Genomic DNA, 27347 nt, shown 5'->3' on the forward strand with positions numbered 1-27347 from the left:
TCATTGCAAGTGTGGGCAGAGGGGCTTGGATGAAGGTATGTGGTAGGTGAAGATGGAGTCAGGATGGGAGCTGATAAATCTGAGCTGCCCCCAGAACAACCCATGACAGTCAGTCCTAGAGTCAGAGTTCAAGGCCATGTACAGGGAATGTCTTAGATAATCCCAAACAAAGATAGAAATCTGGACAAATGGGAATGGATTTTTCATTCAAAAGATCTACACTGTCAGGAGGGCCATGGAGAAGGAGTGTTTTCTTCTTCTGCAGGGAGGATACAGTGCTGAAGAGAAAGCAAAGCCTACAAACCATGACCTACCAAAAGCCCTTTTTGTGTCCGATATCTCTTCCCATACACAGGCAGTTGGACTGAATGATCTTAGAGGTCTTTTCCAGCCTCAGTGATCCTATGGTTCTATGATAACTGGGGGCAAGTCACCATCACATGGAGCAGGCAGAGAGCAGGACAGAGAGGCACTCAGAGTGGATTAGCTTTGAGATTGGGTTAATTGCGCCTTTCCATCATTTGTTTGGTTTGGGATCGATCCAAAGCATATGAATGAATTCCCCCCATGCATGCTACGTTGCTGACAAGCGGATATTGCATCTGGTTTGAATATGGCAAGTGGCTGCAGACGCAGAGACAGTGTAGAGCTGCTTGAAATACAGCACACACCTCCTCACACTCCAGGCCCCTATGGGCCATGTGCCCCATAGTTACACCATGCTGCAAGACCCCACCCTGCGTCCCCAAGCTTTTGCCGTAAGCTCTGCATGCTATCATCTCAGATTCCTATCATCTTGACACTGCCACAGCCAAGCAGCAAATACGCATGGGCAAAAAGGTTATTCTTTGGGATTTTCATGCTTTTCATGAGGAAGATGGGAAAACATTGGCCTACTGGGAACAGGTGTTCTCAGTAAGTTCCCATTTTGGTTTGTCTCACAAGGACATGACATAAGGTTATGTTGGTCCACGTGGCAGCACCCCAGAGGACTGGAAGGTGATGGATGTGCACTGGTTTCCCTACTGGGCAATTGTTGCTGGCATCTCTGTCTCAGAGACGGGAGATGGGGAAGTCTGGAGCTTTCTACATTCATAATGCTTGGAGTCTGTCATTGTCTGGAGGGCAAAGGGTCTTCCCCTGCTGCCACTGCCCATTGCACCCAATCATAGGCTCACTCTGTCTCCCACCATGCCCAGCACAGAGAGATGCCAATGTCTGGGCCAGGAGATCCATGCAGAGCCCTCCCTCCTCCTCGCAGGACAGCTGAGCTCTGATTTGCACAGGTGTTGAGCACCCTCCATCCCCGGCGGCCCTCGGAGCTGTCACGATCACTCAGCACCTCCCAGGATCTGGCCTTTTTTCTCCTGTTCTTTTTATGAAGACATTATTTTACGGCTTGTTAATTTGTACTTTTTCAAGCTTTTAACAGGGAGCAGGGGCCAAGTCCCCAGGCAGCCCATTGGCCATGAGGAATCCCATTTGGTATCATATAAATTATTGCAGATATTACTAATATTGCGTGTATTGTGTAAATACTGACTAAATGTTTGAAAAACACAAATAAATACGAGCTGAGCTGATGGCTGGAGCAGCTGCCTATGAGCCATTCTGGGCCCCGGGGGAAAGAATCCACATTTTAAACTAATGTGTAAATATGTAACCTGCCTCCATCCCCTGCCAGATCGGCATGAGCAGTCCTTGGAACCGGCCCAGTCCCTCAGCTGCATGGTTATGATTTAACAACAGCTATATATACATCTCATCCGCCGGGCAACTGCGCAAACAAGGGTTCACCTGGCAGCAAGGGGTCACCCAGGAGTCTCCCACCTGAGACCGTTGCACACAGAGGCCAGGAGGCCAACGGGGCTCCAAGGGCTCCCAATTTCTTAAAGCTTCTCACAGTTTCTGGACCCGATCAGACCAACGCAGCAGCCTCCAGGTAGGAATGGGTGGGCTGCTGGTGACAGCAAAGCACCTTTTTAATGACAGTCCATCCCGTCATTTGCCAGCTCTTTCCTCCTGGAAGAAAGCCAGAGTCCTCCAGGCTCGCAGTCCGTCGGAGCCACCCAAAGCCCCAGAACAGCCAGAGGGCAGGACTGGCTGAGTGCTTATGTCCTGCCATCCCTTCAGCCTCCCATCTTGGTATCCCATCAGTCTCCGACACTGGAAGTTTCCAGCCTCTCCCCATGAATCCCAGTTCCACCCATCACCCAGAGGCAGCTCTAAGCAGGATGAGGAACCCCATTAATGTCTTCCTGTCCCATTCTAAACTGGAGGAACTACAAACTGTCCCCATGGCATTCCAGATGGATGGATGAACTACAAGTTGCATCCCTTGGCTTTGCCTTCGTTGGACATGGTCTGGTGCTGATTTTTCCAATAATTTTGTAATCTTCCCTAAACTTCTTGATCATATTTAACCGGGTACAAACCCCTCTGGGTTTGCCCAGAGCCACAGAGTTCCTACAGGGACCAAAAGCTGCTGGGCTGGTGGCAAGTGACAGCACGGGGCGGATTTGCTCCTCATCTGATGGATGGCAGTGCGACAGAGATGTGCCAGGCTGTGTAATGGGGTCAGCTCACCAGGGACAGCTGAGGGAGGTGCCTCCAGCACCCGGCCCACAGGCGGGCAGCGCAGCGCAGGGAGTGAGCGGCGAAGCCAGGCCAGGAAGATGTGAGTCAGGGCAATAAGGTCATTGCAATGGGAGCTGCTTGAGACGCTTCTGGGTGGATGCCTGGCCCCTGAAGGGAAACATGGGATTTAATGCCATTTCTCTTGAGAAAGGTGAAAATCATGGCATGGGTTCCCATTTCCAAAGCTGCAGTTGTTCTTTGGACATGGAGGTGCAGATGACTCAAGTCAAAGACCAAGCCCACATGATTTCCACCGACCCAAAACTGCAAGGAGACTTCCCCAGCTTCTCCTGTCTCCTACCCCTGCTCTGGGACAGAGAGAGGCTTTCCCACTGATTTCTCTATCTAATCCCACATCCTGGGGATCAGCCTGGAGCAATATCTGCCGAGCTTGGATCCTTCCAGGGAACACAGGGGCCATAGACCCTATGGCATTACTCTGAGCTCTAAACTCCAATCTGACACTTTCAAGCTGCTGCAGTTGCTGTAGGTTCCCAAGCTGCACAGGTTCCCAAGCCTGGCTGAAAAAGGAAAAAAAAAAAAATCCCCAAAATATCCTTCTGACTCTTATATGTCATATATCTGAGTCTTTTTTATAGGTGTGAGCACTGGGTCTTCAGCCAAATGCATTGAATAGGGCCACGCATGGTGAGGAACAGGGAAAGGACAGTGCTGTGCATCGAGACTCAGCTCTACCTCTGTAGGAACAGATTAAAGTAATAAACTCAGAGAGATTCAGCATTTGGCAGAGCCTACGGAGAAGTGATATTTGACTGGCCCTCAGCTCGCAGGCACACCCAAATAAATAGCATTGTTTATAAGGACTGAAAATTAAAAATTAAGGGCTGTGATTTTCAAAGCTCCCCAAGGAGCCCTCACGTTGAGCTCCCATAAAAAATGAACAGCATGAAATCCCATCCTTACATTTCTCTGGGGAGATAAAAAAGAGCTATTTACTGTGCTATCAATTGCAGGAAACCATATACCAAAGAAATCCCAGGTAATTTCACTGCTATGGAGAGTTTAATTTAGCCGTAAATCTGGTAAATATAGTGCCTACCATTTGAGTAGGAGAAAAGACCATAAAATTCAGCAAATTAGCCAACACACTGCAAAGTAATTTCACTTCTTATTATCTGCTGGGAATTGCAAGCCACCAACTTGAATTCTTTTACTCACGTTTGAATTTTAAGTCATTTTCACCCTTAGGTGAAAAACAAAAGCCTCCCAACCTTCAGGGCTTTACAGAGGTGTAAATCAGAGATCAGACCAGCAGTACCATCAGAAGCCATTACAGATAAGAGTTCCCAAGAAAAGGGCTGGCTTGGCAGAGCTGTAGGTTATAACATCAGGCATGTCAACAGCACGCTTATGCCGAATCAGTGATCTTGCCACGGTCCAGGGAAGTAGAAGAGGAAATCTCTTCAGATTGCTTCTCTGATTTGAAACTCTACGATTTGATTTTTCTGATTTTTTTCTATGATTTGATTTATTTCTGATCATCCCAGGTCCAAAATAATAGACTTCAGGCTCTGAAGGCTTATTGCTATGGGGAGTCAAGGAGAGGGGAAAAAATGTAACATGGGATTCCACAAACAGGGCAGACACATTCTTCTCGGGTCTGAAGAGCATAGGCTACCCTCGCTCCTCCCAGAGAGCAGTTTGCAGAGCTCACTGTATATGATACAAAGCGCTTTTCTCATCAGTTGCTAACCTAAGCTTTCTCTGTATCATCAGGACATGGTCCTGCTGCCTCTTCTCCACTGAAGGCAGTAGGTGGTTCCCAGCTCTTCCTGGCAGATAAGTAAGGATTTTGCCTAAAGAACAGCTCTTGCAGACCCCCACAAGTAAGAATTGCCCCTGATAGACAGCTACAGTATCTTCCACCCTCATCATCTTCACGATGCTCAAGGGAGACATACAGTTCCTTCCAACGAATACAGTGCTCGGGAGGTCATTGAGGTCAAAACCCAACGCAATTACTCACCAACCTCACCATAAAAACAAAACCTAAGTCTTCCCACAGGCCATATCCCACTGTGCCACGTGTATACTCCACCTGCTGAGCAGGACTGCTTTACAGAGCTAGAAAATGTCAGGCAACCTCCAGTATAACATCAGTGATGAGTGGGAGGAGTGTAGCAGAAGGTCTGCTCACATCCCATAGCACAACCATTGGCTCCACCATCAACACAAGGCTTCAACAGCACAAGGCTCCACCATCAGCAGTGTTTTATTCACTCATTGCCTTCCTGTGGGCCAGCGCTTTGGGCAATCAAGGTCCGGAGGGGCTGAGACTCCAAAGGCTCTTGCAGGCCCCGCTCATTGGGCCACCATGAGTACCTCCCAGGCCCACGCTCGTGGCTGGTGGCCATGTCCCGTTACACATGGCTGTGTCCCCCTCTAGTGGCGTGTCCCAGCCAGCACATGGAGCTGGACACGCTCACTCTTGGCGTGGTCACCACAAATTCAGGCCTCGACCATCCTATGGGAGAACAGTCCCACTCTTGGTTTTGAAATAGTGGTGACCATAAGAGCTCTGAGATGATATGGTGCTCTGGGAATCCACTGAACACACAGGGATTGAGGTCTATTCTTAAAGATGTATCTCACCACAGTATTTTTCAATGTGTAATAAAAACTGGATGTACACAGAGAACGCTGTGGTCTCTTATGAGATGTCCCACCAGTACTGAAAGAAAAAGTGTAATCAGAGCTCGATCAGATAATAAGAGTTGCTATTGTCTACCTAACTGAGAGAGCATATTACTTAATTCATACTATCACTTCAAGTCAGAGGTTGGGCTCAGTGACCCTTGTGGGTTCCTTCCAACTTGGGATATTCTATGACCTATAACTCTAAGATAAGACTCAGTGAGCTGTATACATCTCCCTAGATCTACATTCAGCAAGTATTGAGCAGCATTAAAGAGCATTTGTTTGGATTTAACTGCAGGAGTAGATCAGGGCTGAGAGATGTCTGGGACAACAGTAGGAGAGAAATTATTTTCTCCAGCACTTTCTTCTAAATTGGAGTCCCCAAACTGAATGTTCTTGTACACATAGCATCAGTGTCCAACCTCTCCTGCACCTCTGGAGAGGCAGTGTTTGGAAATCAGAGCTCTACGTATTTTTCAGTTTTCTTGAAAACTAGAATTTTCCCCAAGCAACAGAAAACAGTAATATGAAAAAAAAATATATGAAATTACCCAAAAATGTACTTTGGGAGTGAAAAAGTAGAAATGAAAACTTTTAACTCTTTTTCAACTCCTTTTAGCAGATCTGAATCCCTGCACACTGGTGACTCTATAGCGGTCATCCCAGCTTGGTAGAAATCCAGGGAGATGGTTAAATATCTTCCCTTTGGCTTGTCTTTAGTGCCAGACATACACCAAGGTATTTCCTGAGTCGTGCAACATTTTGGGGCAGTATGAAGTCTGTCACCTCATACAGCATTTCTAGGATGGAAGATGACCCATATATCAATGTTAGTATTTACAGCTGGATGTTCTTTGAACCTCTTGAGTCACCCACAACTGCATTTATGAATTCTGGTGTCTGTGACAGCAGCTCTGTGGCCGTGGGTAGCCTGAATTTCTGCTGTAATTTCCCCTTCAGAGACACCCAGTGAAAATGCCTCAAATCAGCTAGTTGGTCACAAATTTTGAGTTTTCACATGGGCTGCCAGGGATGAATTCATCTCACCCAACTGCACTCGTCCAAAGAAGTCCAATCTTTAGAACTTACATGGGCGTCTCTACAGCTTTTCCAAGTATTGCCACGAGCTCTTCAAGAATGAGTCCCTGGGAGAGATGGGGTGAATGCTCACCAGAGAGGCCAACATTTCTCCATGGACTGGGAAGGGACTTGGTTTCTTGGTTTCTGTCTCCAGGCTGGTTAATGCCCAGAAAGCCTTGATCTAGGGCATTTCCCTTCATACTGAGCATCTCCCTCCTGCACAGGTTGTTCACCCTACGGCTAAATGCTCTTGCAATCCTACTATAGCCCCCAGCATTCATGTGTCCACAAAGCCTATGTGCTGCTCCTTTGATGGGTAAAGACATTGGGTCTAACAGCCCAAGAAACAGTGCCGAGCTCCTTCTTATCCCCCACCAGCCATCCCTTCACAGATCTCTGTCCAGAAATCCTCCCAGAAATAACTGAGGAGGTGCATTTCCCCCTAGTAGGGAGACAAGATTGTGCTTCATTATGGATTACCATCTGCTTATTGAGTTCAAGAAATATGCAGACGTGGACAACACAATCTATCATTATAATCTCCTCTCCATTCGCTACTTCACCTTCTCCAAGGAGTCCTGGCTCCTTCCACGTGCCCATGACTTGTCCCTCAAACACATGGAGTTTCCATTCTCTTCAGCACCAGCAAAAGGCAGATGGAGGTCCACCGCTGCTCCCCCCAACAGTCCCATTCTTGGTGACATCTGTTGTTTTCTGGAGGACACCAGTCCAATGACTCAGGAACCCACCTAAATCCAATAAATGGTTCAAGAGACTCTCGCTTGTCTCTTGGATCTGCACTTTTGAACTTCTGATCTGCAAAGCCCTACTTATGCGAGCTCCACAAAAAGTAACTCATCGACCTGGAGGCTCTCAGCATTACGGTTCGATTGCTTTAGAAGGGGCTGTAGTGCCACAGGAAACGTTTTCAGACTGCAAAACTAAGCAAGTTGAAAGCCCTAGACTGGAGGTTTTGGGGCACATCTGAGATGATTCAGAGGCTCTGCACTTCCAGAGCTGAAATGAGAATCAGAAACTATTGACATTGGATGTTGACATGAGAAGGAAGTTCTGACCAAGAAAAAAAAAAAAGAAGTCAATATTTACCAGGTGGGATAATAAATCTTTCGTTATGATCAATGCAAAAAATGTAGTGGATGCGTTGCTATATACAGTCCGTCAGGTAAACGAAGCCACTGCACTTCCTTTATTTCAATTAGATGCAAGCAATTTGCTGAGATATTCAGAGTAATGTGTAACTGAGATGTTCCCAGCCCACGGCTAAATAACCTGACACCTCTAAGTGATGTGGAACATTTTTAGCCTTTGCTGCAGGCAAAAACCAAGAGCGAGACAGCACGACCCTAATTCTTGCCCGGATTGCTGGGATTGTTTCTGCCCCACAGCCCCACAGCCCAGGCGAGGGGTGGAGGTGAGGAGGGCTGGGTGCGAGGGGTGGAAGGCAGCTGGGTGTCCACATGGGAAATGCACCCCTTGGCGACTTTAGCAGATGGGATCAGCGTTGCCATCCAGTGTGCATTATGCAGCCTAATAGTCCAGTCCTCCGCACACCTTCAGAGAAAGAGCCGTAAAACTCTGCCTTTCTTCCCACAAACGTTTCAAGCTCCACTGATTAAGTTTGTATTGTATGTAGCTAGCTATTAAAGCCAAGCATTTACGGTCCTTCCAGTTTTGCAGGATAACTTCTGAAGCAATAGCTTCAAATGGAGCCCTTTGCTGCAGTGGAATAACCTGATTTGTTCAAATATTTTAGCAAAAATCTGGGCTATTCTGATTTCTGTGTGGCTTCTCTCCTCTCCTAAGAATAATTGCACCAGATCCTCCAAGGCACAGGATAAACACGGTGGTTTCATTTTATTATAACAAAGTATAGATTTTTCACTGCTGCGTCACCAGGTCGCCCGCTTGCCTTTGCCTCTGGAAGATTTTGTTTTCATCATTTTACCACCATATTTATGTAGAAATGTGCTGGACAGCTGAGGGGATTTTACTGTCTCTAACATTTCCTGTTCTGTTGTTTAATTAGTCATTTTCTGAAAAGAACGTTACTTAACATAAGAGTTTTCCTGCACACCAGAGAAAATGAAGTCCAAGAGGTCTGAACAGATCAACACTGCTGTGCAAGGTTCATTCCTCGTGTGCTTCAGGTGAAACAAGGATTTGGGTAGGGCGTCAGTTTCCATTGCTGGTGGCGTTTGCAGCAGAATGGTGGACCCAACACTGACCTGAGTGCAGAAATCTGTCTCTTGGTGATCGCCCAAAGTCTGTTCCTACATCAGGCTGAGCTGTAGATATCCCTGTTCATTGCAGGGAGGTTAAACCAGATGGCCTTTAAGGGTCCCTTCCAGCTCCAAACCATTCTATGGTTCTACGGTCTTCCAGTCTGGGGACAATGCTGAAGGACCTTCACCAGCCAACAGCATGACGTTGGGAAGCCACAGCTAATGCTTGGCTCCATACACATCCAAGGGACTTGATGACACGAAGGACCATCTCTCAGAAGATGCTTGAAGGTTGTTCATATCAGGTTCCTGTTTCCTCCCCTTTGTGGATGCAGAATGTACATTAAGACAATGAAATAAATGGTTCAGCACAAGCATTAGGACCCTCTGGAGGTTGATGTAGAGGGGAAATGCTGTCCTCATTAAAGACACTCCCTACTGAGGAACAGGGAAGGCAGGCTGATGTCTACCAAACACAGACCAAAACCACGGGCTAACACCACTGCAGTAAGAGCACTAGCAGGAGGGGGCTGGGTCAGGACACATCCCCACAGCACGGTCACACACAGGAGAGACGTGAGGACATTGCTTCAACTGAGCACCCTAATATTGATAAGAAAACCTAATGTGGGACCCTCTGCAGTGTGCTGGGTGTCTTCACCTCCACAACAAGCCACCAGCAGCCAGACATGCTTGACCTTGCCCATTCCTTCCCTGGCCATCACCAGCTTGGAAGTTCACTAGCACAGAATCACAGAACCATGCAGGTTGGAGAAGACCACTAAGATCATCCAGTCAAACCATCAACCCATCCCCACCAAGCCACTCAACTCCCTGTGGGGCCACATTCCCCACTCCCACCCTGCTCAGCTGAGCATGCCTTCCCCCCAGCTCCTGCACCGGGGGACGAAGCCCTGGTGCTCCCGAATGCCTGAAGGTATAATAAGCACTGAAGAGGAGTCAGTCGCGGTGTTATGTATCCGACCAGCCTGCAATCTCGTTTTCTCCCTGGGCTGGGTGAGTAGGGCAAAGGTTGCAGTGGCTGGCTGTCACTCCGGCGCTGCCCTGCTGCGTGTGCACCAGTGTGTGCACGCATTGCCCAGCACCTGGATCGAGGTTTGTTTCAGCGGTGCTGCACGCAGCCTGTTTGATTTGGATGGTGCAGGGTGAGCAGTGAAGCCAGCTGGGATAAAAACCCTGGATTCTGCAATCACAGAATCATTAAGGCTGGAAAAGTCCTCTAAGATCAACGAGTCCAACCCTCCACCTATCACCAACATTGCCCACCCTGGGAAGATGGTTTGGGTTGAGCACACCACGTTCAAGAATGCTCTTAAGCTCCCGCTCACAGATTGACCATAGGCACTCATGCTCCTTTATCCCAGGGAAACTTTCACGGTGCATTCAGAGGCAATGTCCAAAAGGAAAGGCAGCAGATCCCGCCTCACTCTGCCTCTTCCAGTGCCACACCTGACAACCTATGGAGAGAGGAGTGAGCCTCCCAGGCGTGGCGCTGGGATTTAGGTGATGGCACAGCGGATCTGTTAGGACTGAATTCCTGCATCTCTGGCTCGTGAAAACTCACCCAAGTAAACACACACCCATGAGCACACATGCTGAAGTGCTCTGCAACCCACACAGCTGTAGAAAACCCACCTTTACATGCCGTGATTTTCTTCTGACCGTCGTCCCCTATTTAGCACACCTCCAGCGACCAGGTGAGCACGGGTTACGGCAACCGCTCGCTTTCCGTTTATAATGCACTGGACACAGTTCTTTTGTCGGAGCAATTTTCATTTTGTAAAGCTGCTTCTGTTTGTGAGCTGCACTCGTATACAGCACCTTCCCTGAGCAGTCATCAGAGCAGCTCTGAAATGTTTGGATAGTTTGAAATAAATTTCATCAGAAAAACCACAAGTTTCTATAAAGGAGCACAATTGTCCTGTGTTTTCTGGTTTGGAGGCTCTCAGAACAGCTTCTCCTTTCTCCAGGACAGGATTAATACATGTACTGTTGCTAAGTGTCCGATATTTATGTTCCATTCAGTTCAAAACAGAATTTGTTTCTATTCAGTGTAAACCCCTGCAGCCTCACTCACAGCTTTGCCTCAGCCTTTCTCACAGCCCTTCTCCCCATCACGTGGCTGAGACCACTGCAGCTGCCCCATAAGGTCTATCTAGCCTTAATGATTCTATGATTCTAATAGGGATGTGGCATATTGAGCAGTACTGGCAGTAGGTGGGCGGTTGGACTGGATGATCTTGGTGGTCTTTTCTTGCCTGAATGATTCTAGGACTTTCAGTCCCACCTGATAAGCTCCAGGGGCAACAGAATGTCCAGAGGGTGGGCTGGTGGTTGGACTTGATGGTCTTGGAGGTCTTTTCCAATCTTAATGATTCTATGATTCTATTATGGACATGGTTTAGTGGGCAATACTGGTGGTAGATGGGCAGTAGGACTTGATGGTCTTGGACGTCTTTTCCAACCTTAATGATTCTGTGAGCAGGAATAGCAGAGATGGGTTGGTGGTTGGACTGGATGATCTTTGTAGGGGAACGACACCTTTGAGACCAAACATACAACATCCTTGCACACGGACATGGCTCCATCCAGCCTCCCCTACCCATCCGCCTCTCAGTTAGACTTTGCCTTCCCAATGACTTCACTCAACACTTGCAGTGATTAGAAGCCAGAGAAAGGCCATGGCTTTGCCATGCCCGATGAGCCAGATTAATCAGCTCCGGTTGCACTGAATTACCTGCTCGGGGCTCGCAGCAACAACCTCCACTTCACAGCCCACCAGCCCGCGTCCCGCTTCCAACCGGGATAATCAGCAAGAACACGACAGCAGATGAATGACTGGGCGAGGGTGGGCTGCAGCCTGTCAGGAGCTGGAAAATACGTCAAAGCACTTTGAAATTAAATCCTCGCTTTGACAGGGAACTAATGCAGAGATTTTAAAGTAGGTGTAATACATTTAGACAGGCATGTGTGCAGCACAGCGCGAGTTGCCGTGCTTTGAATGAGCGTGTTTCAGCCTCGCTGCGAGCAGGAAAATGGAGTAGAAAAGACAAAGGGAATTTTGAATAGCTCCAAACCAGCTTGGCAAGATTTCAGAGATGGGAGCAAGAGGTTTTAGTAATGGACCTAACTAATAACATTGACAGGAGGAGATTCGGTGTGCTTGGGATCTTGGGTTTCATGCCAGGCAGCCGTCTCGTGTCATCTCGTGTTGCTCCTGGCTTTACGTCGAGTCGTTCGTGCCCATGTGGGCTGGGGGGGATAGACAGAGACACGGGGATGGGGAGCAGAGGGGCATTGCCACTGCATGCCATAGCCTCAGGGATGGGGATGCAGGGGTGAGGAACCAGGCTGCTGAGAGCTACTGGGGTTCCCAACATCCGGCCGTTCTGGATAACTTGAGGTGTGGATTTAGTCCTTGGTTTGTGGTCAGGTGTCATCCAAAGCAAAGCACCCCAGTGTCACCATGGGGACTATGGCTCTGCTTTGCTGCCCACTCCAGCCGCCATGGCCTGGTGATGGATACCTAACCCATGGCCTTCTCCCTGTACATTTTCAGATGCCAACACCAGAAGCTGCCTTTGTATCCTGAACCCTCCAAAACCCACATTTGGAAAATGCCCTACAATGGAAGAAGAGGGAACACCACTTCCACAATGTCTACCAGCAAGAACAGGCTGCCCAGAGAGGTGGTGGTGCCCTGTCCCTGCAGTCACCCAAGGTCAGGCTGGAGGGGCTCTGAGCACTGACGGAGCTGTGGGTGTCCCTCCTCATTGCAGGGGGTTGGACCAGGCGGCCTTTAGGGTTTCTTCCAACTCAATGCATTCTATGGTTCTAAGACGGAAAACCAAGGCACCACCACGCTCCATCCCGAGCTCTGTTGTCAGAGCCACATGGAAATTATCCCGACAGCACAAAACGTGTAGGAACCCCCATTCCTCCGCTGTTCACCCCCAGGAAAACCCGAGGAGGGGAACCCCAAAGGCCATCGCAGAGCGCCGCGGGAGCAGCGTAGGGGCAGCACCGCGGGCACAGCGCAGCGACGGGAGCGGCACCGGTGCCGTCCCGCCCCGGGGGTGTCCCCAGCGACGGGACCCGCCCCAGTAGCGGCGATGTGGGGCCGCCCCCGGGACTGCCCCCGCCCCCGGNAAGCACAACATGGGGCCGAGGCAGCACAGGGAGAAAAACCCCAGCGCCAGGAACGGGGCGGCAGCAACGGGTGTCGGCCGGCTCCTCCGAACCCCGCGTTCCCCGCGCTCTCCGGGCTCCCGGAGGGCAGAGTCGGGCTGCGCGTCACGCTGGGTGCCGAGCTCCGCGGCCTGGAGGCGCTGGGCCGGCCGGAGAGCACCGGTCGTGCTGGGTAAGTTGGGGAGGAAGAGCGGGTCCTCGCTCCGAGGGTCCCGGTCGGTACCGCCTCCGCCCCCAGGAAGCCGGGAGCCGGTGCCTCCGCTGCACTTGTCCGGGGGGTGCCGCGGGGCAGAGCCGGGGGCCGCCGGCCTGCGGGTCCCGCTGCCAGCGGGCGGGGCGGCCCTGTTCCCGCTGCCGGGGTTGAACCGCAGAGCCCCGCAGCCGGGCGCTGCTGAGCGATGCCCGCGCCGTGCCGTGCTATGCAGTGCCGTACCGTGCCGTGCCGGGCGGGGCAGCCGGGCCGCGGTGAGAGCTCTGGGTCTCCGCACCGCGCTCCCTTCCCCCGCTACGGCTCCGGGCCCTCTCCGCACCGTCCCCGTCCCGCAGCGCTCAGCCCGCTCTCCTCCCCGCAGCTCCCGGCGGCTGGTGACCCTGGCGCGGGGCCTGGCCCCCGCCTTCCTGCGCTTCGCGGGCAAGAGGACGGACTTTCTGCAGTTCCACAACGTGAAGAACCCGGCCAAGAGCCGCGGCGGGCCCGGGCCCGATTACTACCTCAAGAACTACGAGGACGGTGAGCTGCTCCGGGGGCCGCGGGCCGGGCGGGGGGCACCGCACCGCACCGCACCGCACCGCACCGCACCGCTCCGCTCCGCTCCGCTCCGCTCCATTCCCCGCCTGCCCTCCAGGATGAGCCCGGAGTATTTCCTGCGCTCCTTGCTGCTCATCATCCTTGCCACCTTCTCGGCCAACGCCAGCAACTGGCTGTGAGTAGCCACGGGCGAGGGGGTGCCCCCGCCGCCTCCGGCACTTGTTGCTCCGCGGGGGCGGCTGAGCAGGTGCCGGGGTCGGGCAGCATCACCCCGCTGCGGGGACAGAGGTCGCGGTGCGCGGTCCCGGAGTCGCGGGGACGGGTGGTGCAGGTGGGTGCGGGGATGCCGGCTCTCCCCGGCTGCTCCAGCCTGGTTATAGGATAACTTGGTGGGCGCCGAAGCCCCCGTCCACCTTTTGTTCTTAAATTACTGATTTGGGCTGCACTGGGAAAGCGAGGTCGGGCCGGTGGGTCAGAGCAGGGCCTGGGGCTTGGCCGGGTGCCCCATGGGGCCAGCGGGGCCGGGAAGGACTTGGCAGGGAGCAGGCAGAGAAGCAGGGATCGTTCGGGTGCTGACCCCGGGGACCCACAGTAGGCATAGTGCACACCCCAGCACTCCGTCACCCTGCGGGGACATGGGAACTGCGGTGCGTGTGGAGGAGCCAGGTGCCATCAGGAATGCGCCGAGCAAATGCTGAACTAACGTGGAAGGTAAACAGGGCAGGAAATAGTTCTGGAAAATTCCTGCCCCTTCACCAAGGGCTTCTTCTGGGGGAAACCCCCGGGGCAAAGGGGATGGGGCATGACAGCACCTTCTGTTGAAACGCCGAATGCAGGCAGTGTGTCCGCCCCGTTCATGCTGTCTTTGGGGAGACGCCTTTTCCCCACTCCCAGCGCTGATGGCAGTCTGAGAGCCAGAGCATTCCCGGTGTGCGCAGCAGGGACCCGTGCTTGCGTCGTGTCCTGCTTCCCTGCCCTCGTGCGGGCACGGTGTCCCCAGGGCCACAGGCACAACGTGCTCCGGTGGCTCCCACCATAGCCCAGGAGCACGAGGAGCGCTCCTGCATCCGGAGATGGCTCCCGCTGGCTGGAGGCTGCAGGAGGTGCACAGATTTTGGAGGATGCTGCCTCGCTATGGCTGGGAAGCACCAGGCTGGTGGTGTTCCCCATGTATCCCACCGGTGGGAAAAGTGCTGCCCGTCGGTGTCTGCATGGGATGCGTTAAGCGCTCAGCCCTCCTCCCCCTCCTTCGCCAGATGGAGCGACTTGCACCCCGCGCGGCTCCGGCAGAGTGTGGGTGGATCGCAGCCGCTCTCGAGGTGGTCTTTAAGCTGTACACGCGGAGCGGTGCGAGCGTGATTCCCACAGGGTCCAGCCGGGGAAGCGCTCCCGGGGAGGGGAAGCGCCCGGCAGAGGGGGATCTGAGGTTAAGCGGCAGCAGTGAGGTCAGCAACGCGCGGTGCCGCGGCAGACAAGGGGCTGTGCGCGGCCGCTCGTGCTCACGGTGCATCGGGGTGGGCGCGGGGGGCTCGGCAGCGCGAGAGCAGAGGGCTCATTCCTGCCAACAGGGGAGGAAAAGCAGATCCATTTCAGCGCGCTTGAAAGAAAGGGTCAACTTTTTTTTGATGTTCCAAATGTATCGTGATAAAAGGATCATCCCCCGCTCGGCGCTTTTTATCCTTTGCCTTTAGGATTAAGACAATTCCCATTGTTTATCTCCTCACATCAGAAACAAAGGCTGCCAGAGGCAATAAACGGAGTTAGAAGGATCCCAGGAGTTATCAGATATTCGAGGAATGAGTGTGCTTCGTCCGTCTTCGCGAAGCCGTGTGCATCGTGCGGGCTGGGCTCTATCACGGCACCGGGGTTGGCTCCGGCTGGAAGGTGCGTGGTGCCGGGCACGGGCTGCTGGGGACCTCTCCAGGTGCACGGCTCCGCAGCCCTGCGCGGAGGCGGACGGCAGCGTGCGGGGAAGTTTGCTTTTCCAGAAACCTGCTGGATCGGTGATTAAGCTCGGGGTGCCTTTCACAAGACAAGACTTTTTCTAAAGCTCCTCCTGACCTGTCGGGACTCGCATTCCCTGAGCGTTTTGGAGACGCTGCTTGCAACACCTGAGCTGAAGGTTCCCTGCAGTGGGCCCAGTGCCCTGCAAGGAAGCGGCAGGACGGATCACCGTGCTGCAGAGAGCTCTGCAATAGAAGCAGCTTTGCCAAATGTTTCCATTAAGCAGACCCAGATCCTTCTATCTGGCTGGGAAGTGAACCTCAGGTGTGTTTTCTCAGTGCCTGTGTTTGGGGAGTTGCTGTTTGGCTCTCTGCCTATCCGAAAAACCTCTCTGTCATCCAAACCAAAGTGATGCTCTTTTCTCTCCTTCTAATGACAGCCGCAGGCTTGCTTTTCCTCCTGCCTTTCGGGGCTCAGGGAGCCTTAAGGCTTTGCCTGCCAGCACAGAATTTGATGTTAAATGAAGGGCAGTGGTTGGTGCTCTGAGGTCTGTCTGGTTGTGATGTGCGTAATGGGAAGGTCTGGAGGAGTCCTGGGATGTGCTTCATACATGGGAAGGAGCTGAGCTATTCCCAAAGCACCTTGCATTTCACAGCCTCCATTCAGCTCTTGGACCTGCTGCTGTGTCTGCAGCTCTTTGGGTTGCTTGAACCTGAGTCGATCCCCGTGTCTGAAAAGCATCACTGACACAGGGGTCCTTCATGGATAGGGCCCTTTTTGCCATGTTTTCTATGGGGCATCACAGCCTCTCTCCTTTTTCCTGCTGTGACACATCTAAAAGTGGCTTTGGAGGAAGCTCAGAGCAGGGTGTGCCACCAGCAGCTCCGTCTACCCCCTATTTACAGGGGTTTAAAACTTCCATCTGTGCTTCAGACTCGGTTTAAAGGGCCAGGAGTACAGCTGGGCTTTTAAAAGCCTTTAAAAGAAATAAAACTGAGCTTTCTGGGAAAGCTTGAGGACCTTGCAAGCGTCCAAACAAGCCTGGATAACAGCAACCACTTCCGAGAGTTGGAGGGAAGGATGAAAAGACTTGGGGTTTTGGGGCCCTCATTCATTGGTGTGTCACAAGGTGCTCCACAAACCCCAGCTCTGTGCTCATCCTGCTTGGGAGAAGCCTGGGTAGACCTCAGCACTGATGTTGTGCCACTTTGGGTCATAGTGCAATGTAGAAGAGGCAGACCTGGGTCCTCCGTCTGCATCCCTCTGATCTTAAGCCAGGCTCCATTTTTAAGATGAATCTCCCCAGCTTTGGCAGCGGGGAGTTCACTTTGCCCCCACCCTCCTCCAGTGCTGTTTCGTGCAGGATTCTTCGCATTGTCGTTGCGACTCTCCCCTTTCCCACCCGGCAAGGAACCGGTCCCGTGTTTCCCCTCGGGTGCCCCGCGGCCGCGGCACCATTCAGCAGGTGCAGGTAGCTCCAGGGCACGTCTGCGCCCGCCGAGCCCCGCTCCCCTCCCTGCAATCTTATTTTCAGTGCAAAGCCAGCACCGGGATGGCTCCTGGTCACGTCTACTTTGGCAGAGTTGCTCAGACTGGGTCCAGCGGAGGATTTCTTTGCTTTCAGCTCTTTTGCTCACCCTGAGGATGCTGCCTGTGATTTGAGCTCAGCTATGAAAACAGATGGCTTGAAGGGTTGCATCCTGCAGAGGAAAGGCCTTTGCAAATCCTGATGCTGAATTTCCATCCAGTTTAGCTCGTCTTTGAGCTTGGGGCAGAAGGGATCGATGCTCCCTGGCTCCTCAGTGATGATGGGTTTGTTAAGCCTTGAATAAAAATATACCCTAATACTGAGTAGCAGAGGTTTATCCAAGGAAGGGTGCACATCAGGTTGTTCTATCTCACTCACATTCCAGGTCGTGCAAGGTCTACTCAGCTCCAAACACGAGCAATGGCGAGAAGCAGATTTCTTCTTTTTGCAGTGGCTGGTGGTGACTCCGTGAGTCAGAAGGAGATTTTTGCACTGCAGTGACAAATGTTTGCATTGTGCTGCTGGGAGCTGTTGTCTTCCCAATTAACTCATCCTTGTAGATGCAGAGAACTGCTTTACAGCCGTGGATTGGGGCTTTCTTAAAATGTGGAATTGCTGAGCAACCCCCAGAGGTCGGCAGTTTGCAGGAGGGTCTTCCATATTTCCTTATAAATGCAGCGCCACAGGCTCTCACAGTGTCTTTTTTCATAAAACAAAGCTTGGAAGCATTGCAAACCCACAGAAATTGTGCTCCCCAAGGCGGGGCGGAGGACAGGCGTTGCTCTGGGTACCAGGAGCAGGTCACCTGCAGTCCTGGGACTCAGCCCCCATTGGGTGACCCCAAATGCATCCTGCATGCTCTCCAGCACGGAGCCGTTGCGGTGTGCAGCTGGGAAGGTGCTGCGCAGGATCTGCCTGGCTCAGCAGAACTGGAGCCAGTATTGTGCTTTCACAAAATTACTCGGGTGGGGGGGGAATTAATTGAGCTTCTTGGCCAATGGAAAGCGGCCTGGGGTCTGTTGGAAGTTGGGTGAGATCAAACCAGTCCTGCAGAAGGTTCCTCTCTCCGTGTGTTTGCAAATTCCAATGGAAATGAAAAACTCATCAGAATTTCTCCAACCCAGGTGTAGCCCCGAGCACTGCACCAGGGGAATTCCCACATCGCTCAGCTCCATGGCTTGCACTTGCCTCCTCTTGCAGCCATTCCTTGCTGCTGCACTTGAGCACAGGAGGACACATGAAAGGATGTTTTCTACTCATCCAAAGTCCAAGGTTGGGGTAGGGGGACCAGGGAGGGTGAAGTTTGAGCATCTGGGGGTCATTTTGTGCTGCATGCCCCAGCTTGGGGAGGAGGGCACTGCCTCCTCATGGGACACTGCTCTAGCAGCTGGAGGTGGGGATTAGGGTGTGAGAAACATGGTTTTAGTCCAGAGATGAGATATGTACAACCGAGCCGGAGAGCTGCTTTTCTGCCAGGGAAGAAACAGACAGGCCTTCGGATGACGACAGTGCGCATCGTGGTTTACATTTACAAGCAATGGAGAGGAAGGACATCTAATCCCAGAGTGGGGTGGCCAGTCTGGGAGGGACGTGTCATGGTGTAGGGCCGTCAGCTGGACAAGTTATTCCCCATGTTGCAGCTCTCCAGCAGCCCCGTGCCCAGGGTGCAGGGCCAATGAGCCCCTTTTTCTTGCTTTCTTTCCCCTTCCTTTTTTTTTTTTTTTTCCTTTGGTTTAGACTGGAACATCCCATTTGGGACCTTAGCCAGGCAGGTATCCCCATGAGTTTGGGTCTTTGCTGAAGAGAATGAAGCTTCTAAGTTCATCTCAGCATCTCTGATAGGGGACTGCAGTAACACCATGGTCTGGCTGACACCATCTTCTGGAAAGTATTCCCAAACTGAGAAAATGTGAGGAATTTTCACATTTGAAACTCTGGGGTATCTGGTGCATCTTCCCTGAACCACTTCTACAGAGGATCAGTCCGTGACTCCAATTCCCCACCTCCCCATGGCAGGGTATCCCCTCCCCACTCCTTCTGGCTCTACCTGCCAACCCCTGTAACAGAAATTATCATCGTTCTTTGTATTTAAGTGGGGCTTTTTCGCCTCTCCAAATCTCCTGGGATTTGAGGTTTCCCTCTTTGCCATCTTGCAGAGTGGATCAACTGCAAACACTCCAATTATGGGACTTCAACCTTGATCTGCACGCTGCGGATGGAAAAAAAGGAAGGGCTTTCTGACAGTTTTGTGTTAAGTCAGTGATTTTTAATAAAAGGGAGCTTGTTCTGCGAGTGACTTGTCTGGATGTGAAGGCAGGAGAAAAGAAATACAAATGTGATGATGAAGCAAGAAGACAAGACTTGAACGAATGGCTTGGGCAGCAGCTCGCCCCTTGAAACATTCTTTGCCCAGTCTTGGAAAGGGAAGGAAATCTGCTATTATTTGGGTTTATTTTTTCCACGAGCAGGACTGTTCTGAAGCTGCCTGGGAGCCTCAAGTCCTAATCCAGGGCTCTGCACTGCAGAGAAATCAAGGTGGGCTCCCCTCTACAGCGAGATCTTGCGGAGGCCAGCTTTGGTTTGGTTTGCTCCCAGAGTGCCAGTCTTGCTCTAGAGAAAGGCTTTGTCCATGGTTTCTACCACCTCAGCCCAGGAAAACAAAGCTTGGAGCAATGTATTAAGGACCAGGCAAAGTGCTGGAATGGGGCTTCCATGGTGGCCCTGGAATGCTGGGTGCAGTGCCTCGCTTGAGCTCCCCAGCGCTGAGGGACTCTGTGCACTGCAGAATGGGAGCATCTCTGAGGAGGAATGGTGGGGGAGAGAGGCTGGAGATCATTCTGGACAGCTTCACCTAATTTCCCTGCCTTGCAAAACAAATTACCAGACCTGCTCTTGGAGAGCTGTATCCATCTTTGAAGCATCGTTGTCCTTCATTTTATCATCCCAAATACCATTACACGCTCGTTGGGGAGGTGTCTTATCAGGCGCATCTACTTGGAAAGGCTTGAAAGGCTCTTGTCACGCTTCTCTTCGTGTGTGCTTTGAATTTATAGCTGCTCATTGCCTGAAGAATCCCACTGAGCTGGGAAATATATGAGAAAAGGAGATGGTGCCCCTCTCCTAAGCAGAGCTGAAGTCAACGTGGCCATTCCACCTGCAGTCGGGGCTCAGCAGTGGAGGCAGAATCGGGTTTTCTTGTCTTCGAGGCTCCAAGCTGAGCACTCGACCTGCGGTGCCTTAGGATAAATCTAATTGCTTTTGTGTGCATCAGCTTGCCCATGCACCAACTGAAATGATAGCTGGATGGGAGGGAGCAGGGCTGTTGTGGGCTCTGCTTCCAGTGTCCTGAATGATCCCAAGGGAGGTTTGCTGCAGTCCTCTTGATCCATGCAGCTGGTCCTCTGCAAGCAGGCCGAGCCCTTGGAGGAGCAGAAGGCCTTGGGCAAAGATGCTTAGCTGGTATAAAGGCTAGAAATGAGCTTGGCTTCAAAACCACGGCAGCCTGCCACTTCCCACCATCCAAGAGGCATTGCATCAAGTGACCTCCACGCATGAGGAAAGCTGGATGCTTCTGACAGCCAGCCATGCAGACTCCCCACGGACGCTGCAAGCCAACCCAGCTTTCTCACCATCTCTATAAGCACGAAACCAAGCTGGTGAATAATTCTGCTGATGCACGGAAGAGAAAATCCTGCTCCCTCCTCCTGGGGCAGGCTGGCACGGCTAATGGGAGGAAGAGGCTGTGACAACTGGATCTTGTGGCTGAAGTCAGCAGATCTGACCCCTGGGACACATGGGAACGGGCAGGAAGCAGGAGCCACTTTTGAATGGTCACTTCTCAGAGGCAAGCAGTGCTTCAAAGACAAAATCCTTCACAGGATGTCGTAACTCGGAGGAGGAGGAAAAAAACAAGCAAACAAAAAAACCCACAAGCTCTGTAGGGCTGGGAAAGGCAGAGTCGAGGAATGAGGCTTCCGAAAAGCCTTCGCTTGGTGCTCACATCACTCAGCGCCGATGAGGCGATGCCATGAGCTTGCCCTTAGAAGGGGAAGCTCTCTCTGCAGAGGATGGGGCAGTGGTCACCTCCGTGGAGTGCTATAACCTGCCACGTCAGCACGCACCTGGCACCCAGCGCACGCGGTTTTGCCCCTCCCCGCTCCAAGCCCCACTCGAACCCCAAGTGACAGAGAGCTGGCAGCTCCTGGGGGCCGGACTGGCGTGCTAAAAGCAGGTTTGGTGATGGAAGTGGTTTGGAGAGCGATGTTTGTCAGAGATGAGTGCGGGAGCTGTGTGGCAGCTGGAGCTGGCAGCCGAGCGGCTGTCCTGCTTGTTTTGGCTGACTTCAGAGACCTCTGGCTTTTCCTAGTAGCGCTTGGATGTGCCGGTACTCAGGAGACCTGACCGGGCATATTCAGACAACACCGAAAATATCCTCCATGCAGGCAACAGAGGCAAAGGGGAGCCGGCAGCTGGGCTCCCGGAGAGGCAGGGGATGAGGCTGCAGAGCTCTGGCTGCTTTCCTGGGGCTTGCTCGCTGCCATGCAGAAATGCAACCTGTGGAGGCACACGTTGCAGGCAACCCAGGTGTGCAGCAGTTCTCAGCTACACAGGGGATGATAGGTTGGGTCTCCTCGCTGTGTCCCTGATGAATGTGGGTCTGCGCTCCCTGTCCCTTACCTCCTAACCAGCTGTGCTGGCTCTCACGGCAGGTACCTGGCGAAGCTGTCTTCAGTGGGGAGCATCTCTGAGGAGGAGACCTGCGAGAAGCTGAAGGGCTTGATCCAGCGCCAGGTGCAGATGTGCAAGCGGAACCTGGAGGTGATGGACTCGGTGCGGCGCGGGGCCCAGCTGGCCATCGAGGAGTGCCAGTACCAATTCCGCAACCGCCGCTGGAACTGCTCCACGCTGGACACCCTGCCTGTCTTTGGCAAGGTGGTGACACAAGGTGAGTTTGGGTTGGAAGGGACCTTAGGTGTCATCCAGCCCCAACCCCTGCCTTGGGCTGGTTGCCCCCCGCCAGATCAGGTTGCCCAGGGCCCCATCTAGCCTGGCCTTGGGCACCTCCAGGGATGGGGCACCCATGCTGCTCTGGGCAGCAGTGCCAGGGTCTCACCGCCCTCATAGCCAAGAATTTCTTCCCAATGTCAAATATAAACCTACCCTCTTTTAGTTCAAAACCATTCCCCCTTGCCCTATCTGCCCATGTAAAAAGTCACTCTCCCCTTTCCATAAGCTTCTTTTAAGTAGTGGAGGTCTCCCCGTAGCCTTCCTTTCTCCAGGCAGAAGGCCCCAGCTCCTCATCTTGCATCCAGAGGTGCTGGATGTATCCAGCCTCTTCTCTGAGCAGAGCTGCAGCGGTGACTGCTGCCAAGCAGAGCCGCTCTCATGTGAGGACAGCCCTCTGCCGCCCAGCGAGAGTAAAACACAGCACGCCCGGACCCTCCGAAGAGTAGCAAAGATTTATGGCCAGGCCTCACAGCCCAGGCTGGGTGCAGGCATCCTGGAGGCCTGAACCATGCCGGGGTGCAGAGATGGAGGGGAAGGCCCCTTCCACCCCCAGAGAGCGGCTTTTCCTCCCTTTGGGTGCCACTCTCGCCCATCCCACAAGACGCAGGCTGTGGCTGCCCCCAGCTCCCTGTTTGACTTTCCTCCCCTCGACACAGGGGTGAAGATCTCTTCTTGTGAAGGTTCAGGACTGGAAATACCAGAAATACCAGAAACTAAAAGTCGCCTCTTTTTAGTCAGCCACAGCGCAAAACCGACCAACACGATCCTACTATTAACCTCGATTAACTTGGAGGCGGTTCAGGCCCTGTGCTGGCTGGGCCCTCCCCAGCCACTGCTGCTTGGCCACCGAAGTCTGGGCTGCGACCACCAAAGTAGCTGCCCTCTGCCCGACCGGCGAGCCACCCCCTACCTTGAAACAGCCCTAGCATACCCCAAATGCCAGCCCTGCTTGTTTGGAGCCGGAGGGGCTGTGTCCTCAGCCACCCTCGACCTCAGAGGACGGTGGGGATTTGGGTTTTGCAAGAGCTGACGGCCGCGGTCCCTGGCTGAGCCGCCCGCGTGTTTGTGTCCAGATTTCTCCCCCTTCTCAAATGGGCTCTTTGTGCCACCGTGCAGGTGGGCACGGGAATGTGCTGCTGTACCCAGGGGCTCTGCAGATCACTTTGGGGAGAGTTTTGCAGTTTTGGAGGTGCTGGGAGCAACAGGGTGCTGCGTGATGATGACACAGATCTGCAGCGATCCCCAGTTTGGTTGAGGAAATAGAACATTTTTGGATGCAGGAGGGGTTTTACAGCAGAGGTGCCCTGCAAGCACTGCGAGAGCTCCCCCCACATTGCAATGCAGCCTTTGCATCCCTCTTGCTGCTGTGTTATGACCTTGCCCATCACATCCATGTGTTGCCAGCTCTGTCACTATTGCAAGCACCGCATGGTGTCTGCTGAGCCTGGTCTGGGCTTGTCACTAAGCAAATATATCTTGGGATACTTGAATCGTGCCAGGGACGGGGGAGGATAAGCGTGCTGCATGGGGTACCCCATGTCTGGGGGTGGGCAGGCTTGCCAGTTTTCCTGGCTTCCAGAGCAGATTTTCAAAATGCAACACCCATGTGGGAGGGAAGAGGAGCAGCGGGACGTACATCAGCCCACCTGGGTGCACAAAACCCCCGTGTGCCTCGGGCTTCCTGCCACATTTTCCACCGTCGTTGCAGGGACGCGGGAGGCAGCGTTCGTCTACGCCATCTCTTCGGCAGGGGTGGCCTTCGCCGTGACCCGAGCGTGCAGCAGCGGCGAGTTGGACAAGTGTGGATGCGACCGCACGGTGCAAGGCGGCAGCCCGCAGGGTGAGCGTGCAAAGCGGGGATACACCATGCACAGAAATGCCCATCCTCCGGGACCACCCTTCAGAGAAAGGGCAAAAAGATACATAAAAAATTGTAAAAAGCCTGCTGGTAATCCATGCAAGTGCTTCAGAAAGGGTACCTGGGAGCATTGCTCTGGGGGTATGTTGTTCCCCCACCCCGTGGCCATCCTTCTCCAGCTTCCCCAGCATGGGGAGCAAGACAGATGGGTTCAGATGAGCATTGTTTTAGCAAGAACAGGGCTGAGGAGGATGAACTTCATCTGTCCCATCCTTGCCCTGTGCCTTAGGCTTCCAGTGGTCCGGCTGCTCTGATAACATCGCCTACGGCGTGGCCTTCTCACAGTCCTTTGTCGATGTCCGGGAGAGGAGCAAAGGGGCCTCTTCCAACAGAGCACTGATGAACCTCCACAACAACGAGGCGGGGCGGAAGGTAACGGATGGGGATCTGCGTGGGGTCTTCAGCCACTGCCACATCAGAGGAAGGTCGGGGGGGTTAGGGGAAAGCTGTGCCTCCGAGGACAGTGGGCAGTGGGCACCACCCCACACTGGGAGTGCTGGGACACCGCTCTCAGCCATAGGGTTTGGGTTTGGGTTTGGGTTTGGGTGGTGCTGCGTGCAGCCAGGGGTTGGGCTCGGGGATCCATGTGGGTCCCTTCCAGCTCGGGGTGTTGCATGGTGCTGTGACTCCATGTCACTCCCTTCTCGCTGCGCCTGTCCCACGCTCACCATCTCGTCTCATTTCTCCTCTGTGCTCCTCCAGGCGATCCTGAACAACATGCGGGTGGAGTGCAAGTGTCACGGCGTGTCAGGCTCCTGTGAGTTCAAGACGTGCTGGAAAGCCATGCCCCCCTTCCGCAAAGTGGGCAACGTGCTGAAGGAGAAATTCGACGGCGCCACCGAGGTCGAGCAGAGCGAGATCGGCTCCACCAAAGTGCTGGTGCCGAAAAACTCCCAGTTCAAACCACACACGGACGAGGACCTCGTCTACCTGGACTCCAGTCCTGACTTCTGTGACCACGACCTCAAGAACGGGGTGCTGGGTACCAGTGGCCGGCAGTGCAACAAGACCTCCAAGGCCATCGACGGCTGCGAGCTCATGTGCTGCGGTCGGGGCTTCCATACGGACGAAGTGGAGGTGGTGGAAAGGTGCAGCTGCAAATTCCACTGGTGCTGCTCCGTCAAGTGCAAACCCTGCCATCGGGTGGTGGAAATCCACACGTGCCGGTGATGCACGGAGGGGAGCAGCCGTCCCTTCCCCTCTCTAACTGACCCTGCTTCTCTCTTGCCCCGCGGCCAGGACTGAGGAAGTGACCCAGACACTGCGGGGAGAGCACAGCTCTATACAGAGACAGAGCCCCAGAGGAAAACAGATTTTAAAAGAAAGAAAAAAAAATATTTAAAGTTTTAAAAAAAAAAAAAAACAACCCCAAAAAGTGATCGTTGTTATTTTTTATTTTGGTCAGTTTGCTTATTTATTGCTGAAGCCAGAGCAGGGATGTGCCTGACCTCGTGGCTGGCAGGGACCTGCACGCTGCCTGCCCTCATCGGATGCTCTACGCTGACTCCGGAGCATTGCAAATGGGAGGTGGTTAAACCTGAGGCTGAGTAGCGTTAGGTGCCGGGTTTTTTTTATCACAGTCATTTGTATTTGTTACAGGCGTGCGCTAAGCATCCCAGAGCACGGCTGAGAAGTGATGGAGCGCAGCCAGGACGTGCAGCTGTGAGTGCTGCAGGGGATGGGGAGATGGGGACAGAGTGGCACTGTCCCTGAGTGTTGATCACAACACAGGGAGAGCCCATCCAGGGCTGTCAGTGTACGGAGTGCACACGTACAGACCCTCAGGGGATGCTCTGAGGCCTCCTGGGCATTGGTGAGCTGTTGGAACAGCTCTGGCAGCCGCTGTGATTTACAGAAGCTCCTCAGCAGCTGCCTGGGCTGTCAAGGGACACGATGTTCCTGCTTTGCTCCTTGCCCCTTACCCCCTCCCAACCTCAGCATCTTGCCAGAGACTGCAAAGAGGACACAGGGAGACCGTGGTACCTGCAATCTGAGGATGAGCTGGGAGCTGATGGAAGGAAATCCCAGGGGATTCCTTTTCCTTCTTTCCATAACCTTGCTCACCAGCATCCCACAACCTGCTCTCCTCTTCTCCACACGATCTCCCCAGGGGCTGTTCTGCACACGCAGTGAGGGCTACCGGGGACAAGATGATACACAGCCCGTCCCCATCCCAGCCACTAGTGAGGAAAGCATCAGTATAATTTGAAGCAATTGCTGTGACAGAAGGATGTGCCATCCCGCTCCCCGCAGCCTGGTCTGCAGCAGTGCCATGAGGGTAACGTGCTGTCCTACCCGCTCCCACTTCCCCTCCGCTTAGGATCGGGTTAGCACAGAGTCCTTGCTGCTGGGCTGCAGGACGAAATATTTGGAGAACTAATAAGCAGTGGGGCACTGTGAGGGGAGGTGGAAATTGAACCAGTTTCTCTCTTCCCTCACACAGTTGTCTGAGAGTTGAGAGGCAAAAGGGAGCAAAGAAAAACCCCAAAATGGCACCTCAAGCCAAGAGGAACATCTGCGAGGAGCTGGTGTGGGGTGGCACTGCTTTTGCTGAGCACTCCTGTGTGAATAGGAGCTCCCCACGTGGGGATGGCCCATTCCACTCTGGTCCAGAAGAGCTCGGAGTCATGGCCATCGCCATCTGGGCTGGGGGTCCTCGCAAACCTGCAGGCTTATTTTTCTTCCCTGCTTCATCTAGAGAGGGGAAAGGTTAGGGGAACACGCAGACATCCATTAAATCCCGTCTGTGCTGTGGCAGTGATGGGCTGGGGGAGAGCCTGTGGTCGCTGGAAGGTCTCCAGACAGCGTCCGGCTGGAAGGCTTCTGACAGCTGACTTGATGCAGCAGTGGCTGTGGCTCTGGGGCCAAGCCGCATGCCTGGAGCAGGGCCCTGCTGGCTTCCCCCACACCGCGGGACAAGGGAGGCCAGCACCAAGGGACCTGATGTCCCCCAGCTCCCAAAACCTTCAGCAAAGGGCACCGGGGGGCGGTGACCCCAGTCCAGAGCTGCCGTGGGTTGAGCCACTTCCATCTTTAGCTCAGAGCAGCACTGAGCAAGTCTTGCCCCTCTCACCTTGGCCAAGGGCACAGTACCGAGCCCCCAGCGGGGATCTGAGCTGCACTCCCCCTCTCCATCTCACTAGGTCCCAAGGCTGTGAGTTCTCAAGTACCTTGGAGATTGCTCCTCCTCTTCCCAGCTCACGCAGAGGAGGCCACAGACCTCAGGCCACTAGCCAAGTGTTCTGCTCCTTGTCCATCTAGGATGAGGGCCAAAGCTGAACAAGACAATCCAGATCAGTGTGTAGATAATCGCTGCACATGGGATTCTTTTCAAGCTGCGATGAAAGCTGAGCCCTGTAAATGTCACCCAGAGAT

General features: G+C 53.3%; 1 protein-coding gene across 1 annotated transcript; it reads left to right on the forward strand.

The window, feature by feature from the left end:
• Nucleotides 13596-25341, forward strand: WNT4 (Wnt family member 4). Its single transcript, XM_021417708.1, has 5 exons — nt 13596-13750; nt 21757-21992; nt 23763-23894; nt 24202-24344; nt 24675-25341. Exons 1-5 carry the CDS (start codon nt 13674-13676, stop codon nt 25140-25142), a joined length of 1056 nt encoding a protein of 351 aa, XP_021273383.1. The 5' UTR covers nt 13596-13673; the 3' UTR covers nt 25143-25341.

The sequence above is a fragment of the Numida meleagris genome, chromosome 20 (genome assembly GCF_002078875.1).
Source record: "Numida meleagris isolate 19003 breed g44 Domestic line chromosome 20, NumMel1.0, whole genome shotgun sequence".
NCBI classification, from domain to species: Eukaryota; Metazoa; Chordata; class Aves; order Galliformes; family Numididae; genus Numida; species Numida meleagris.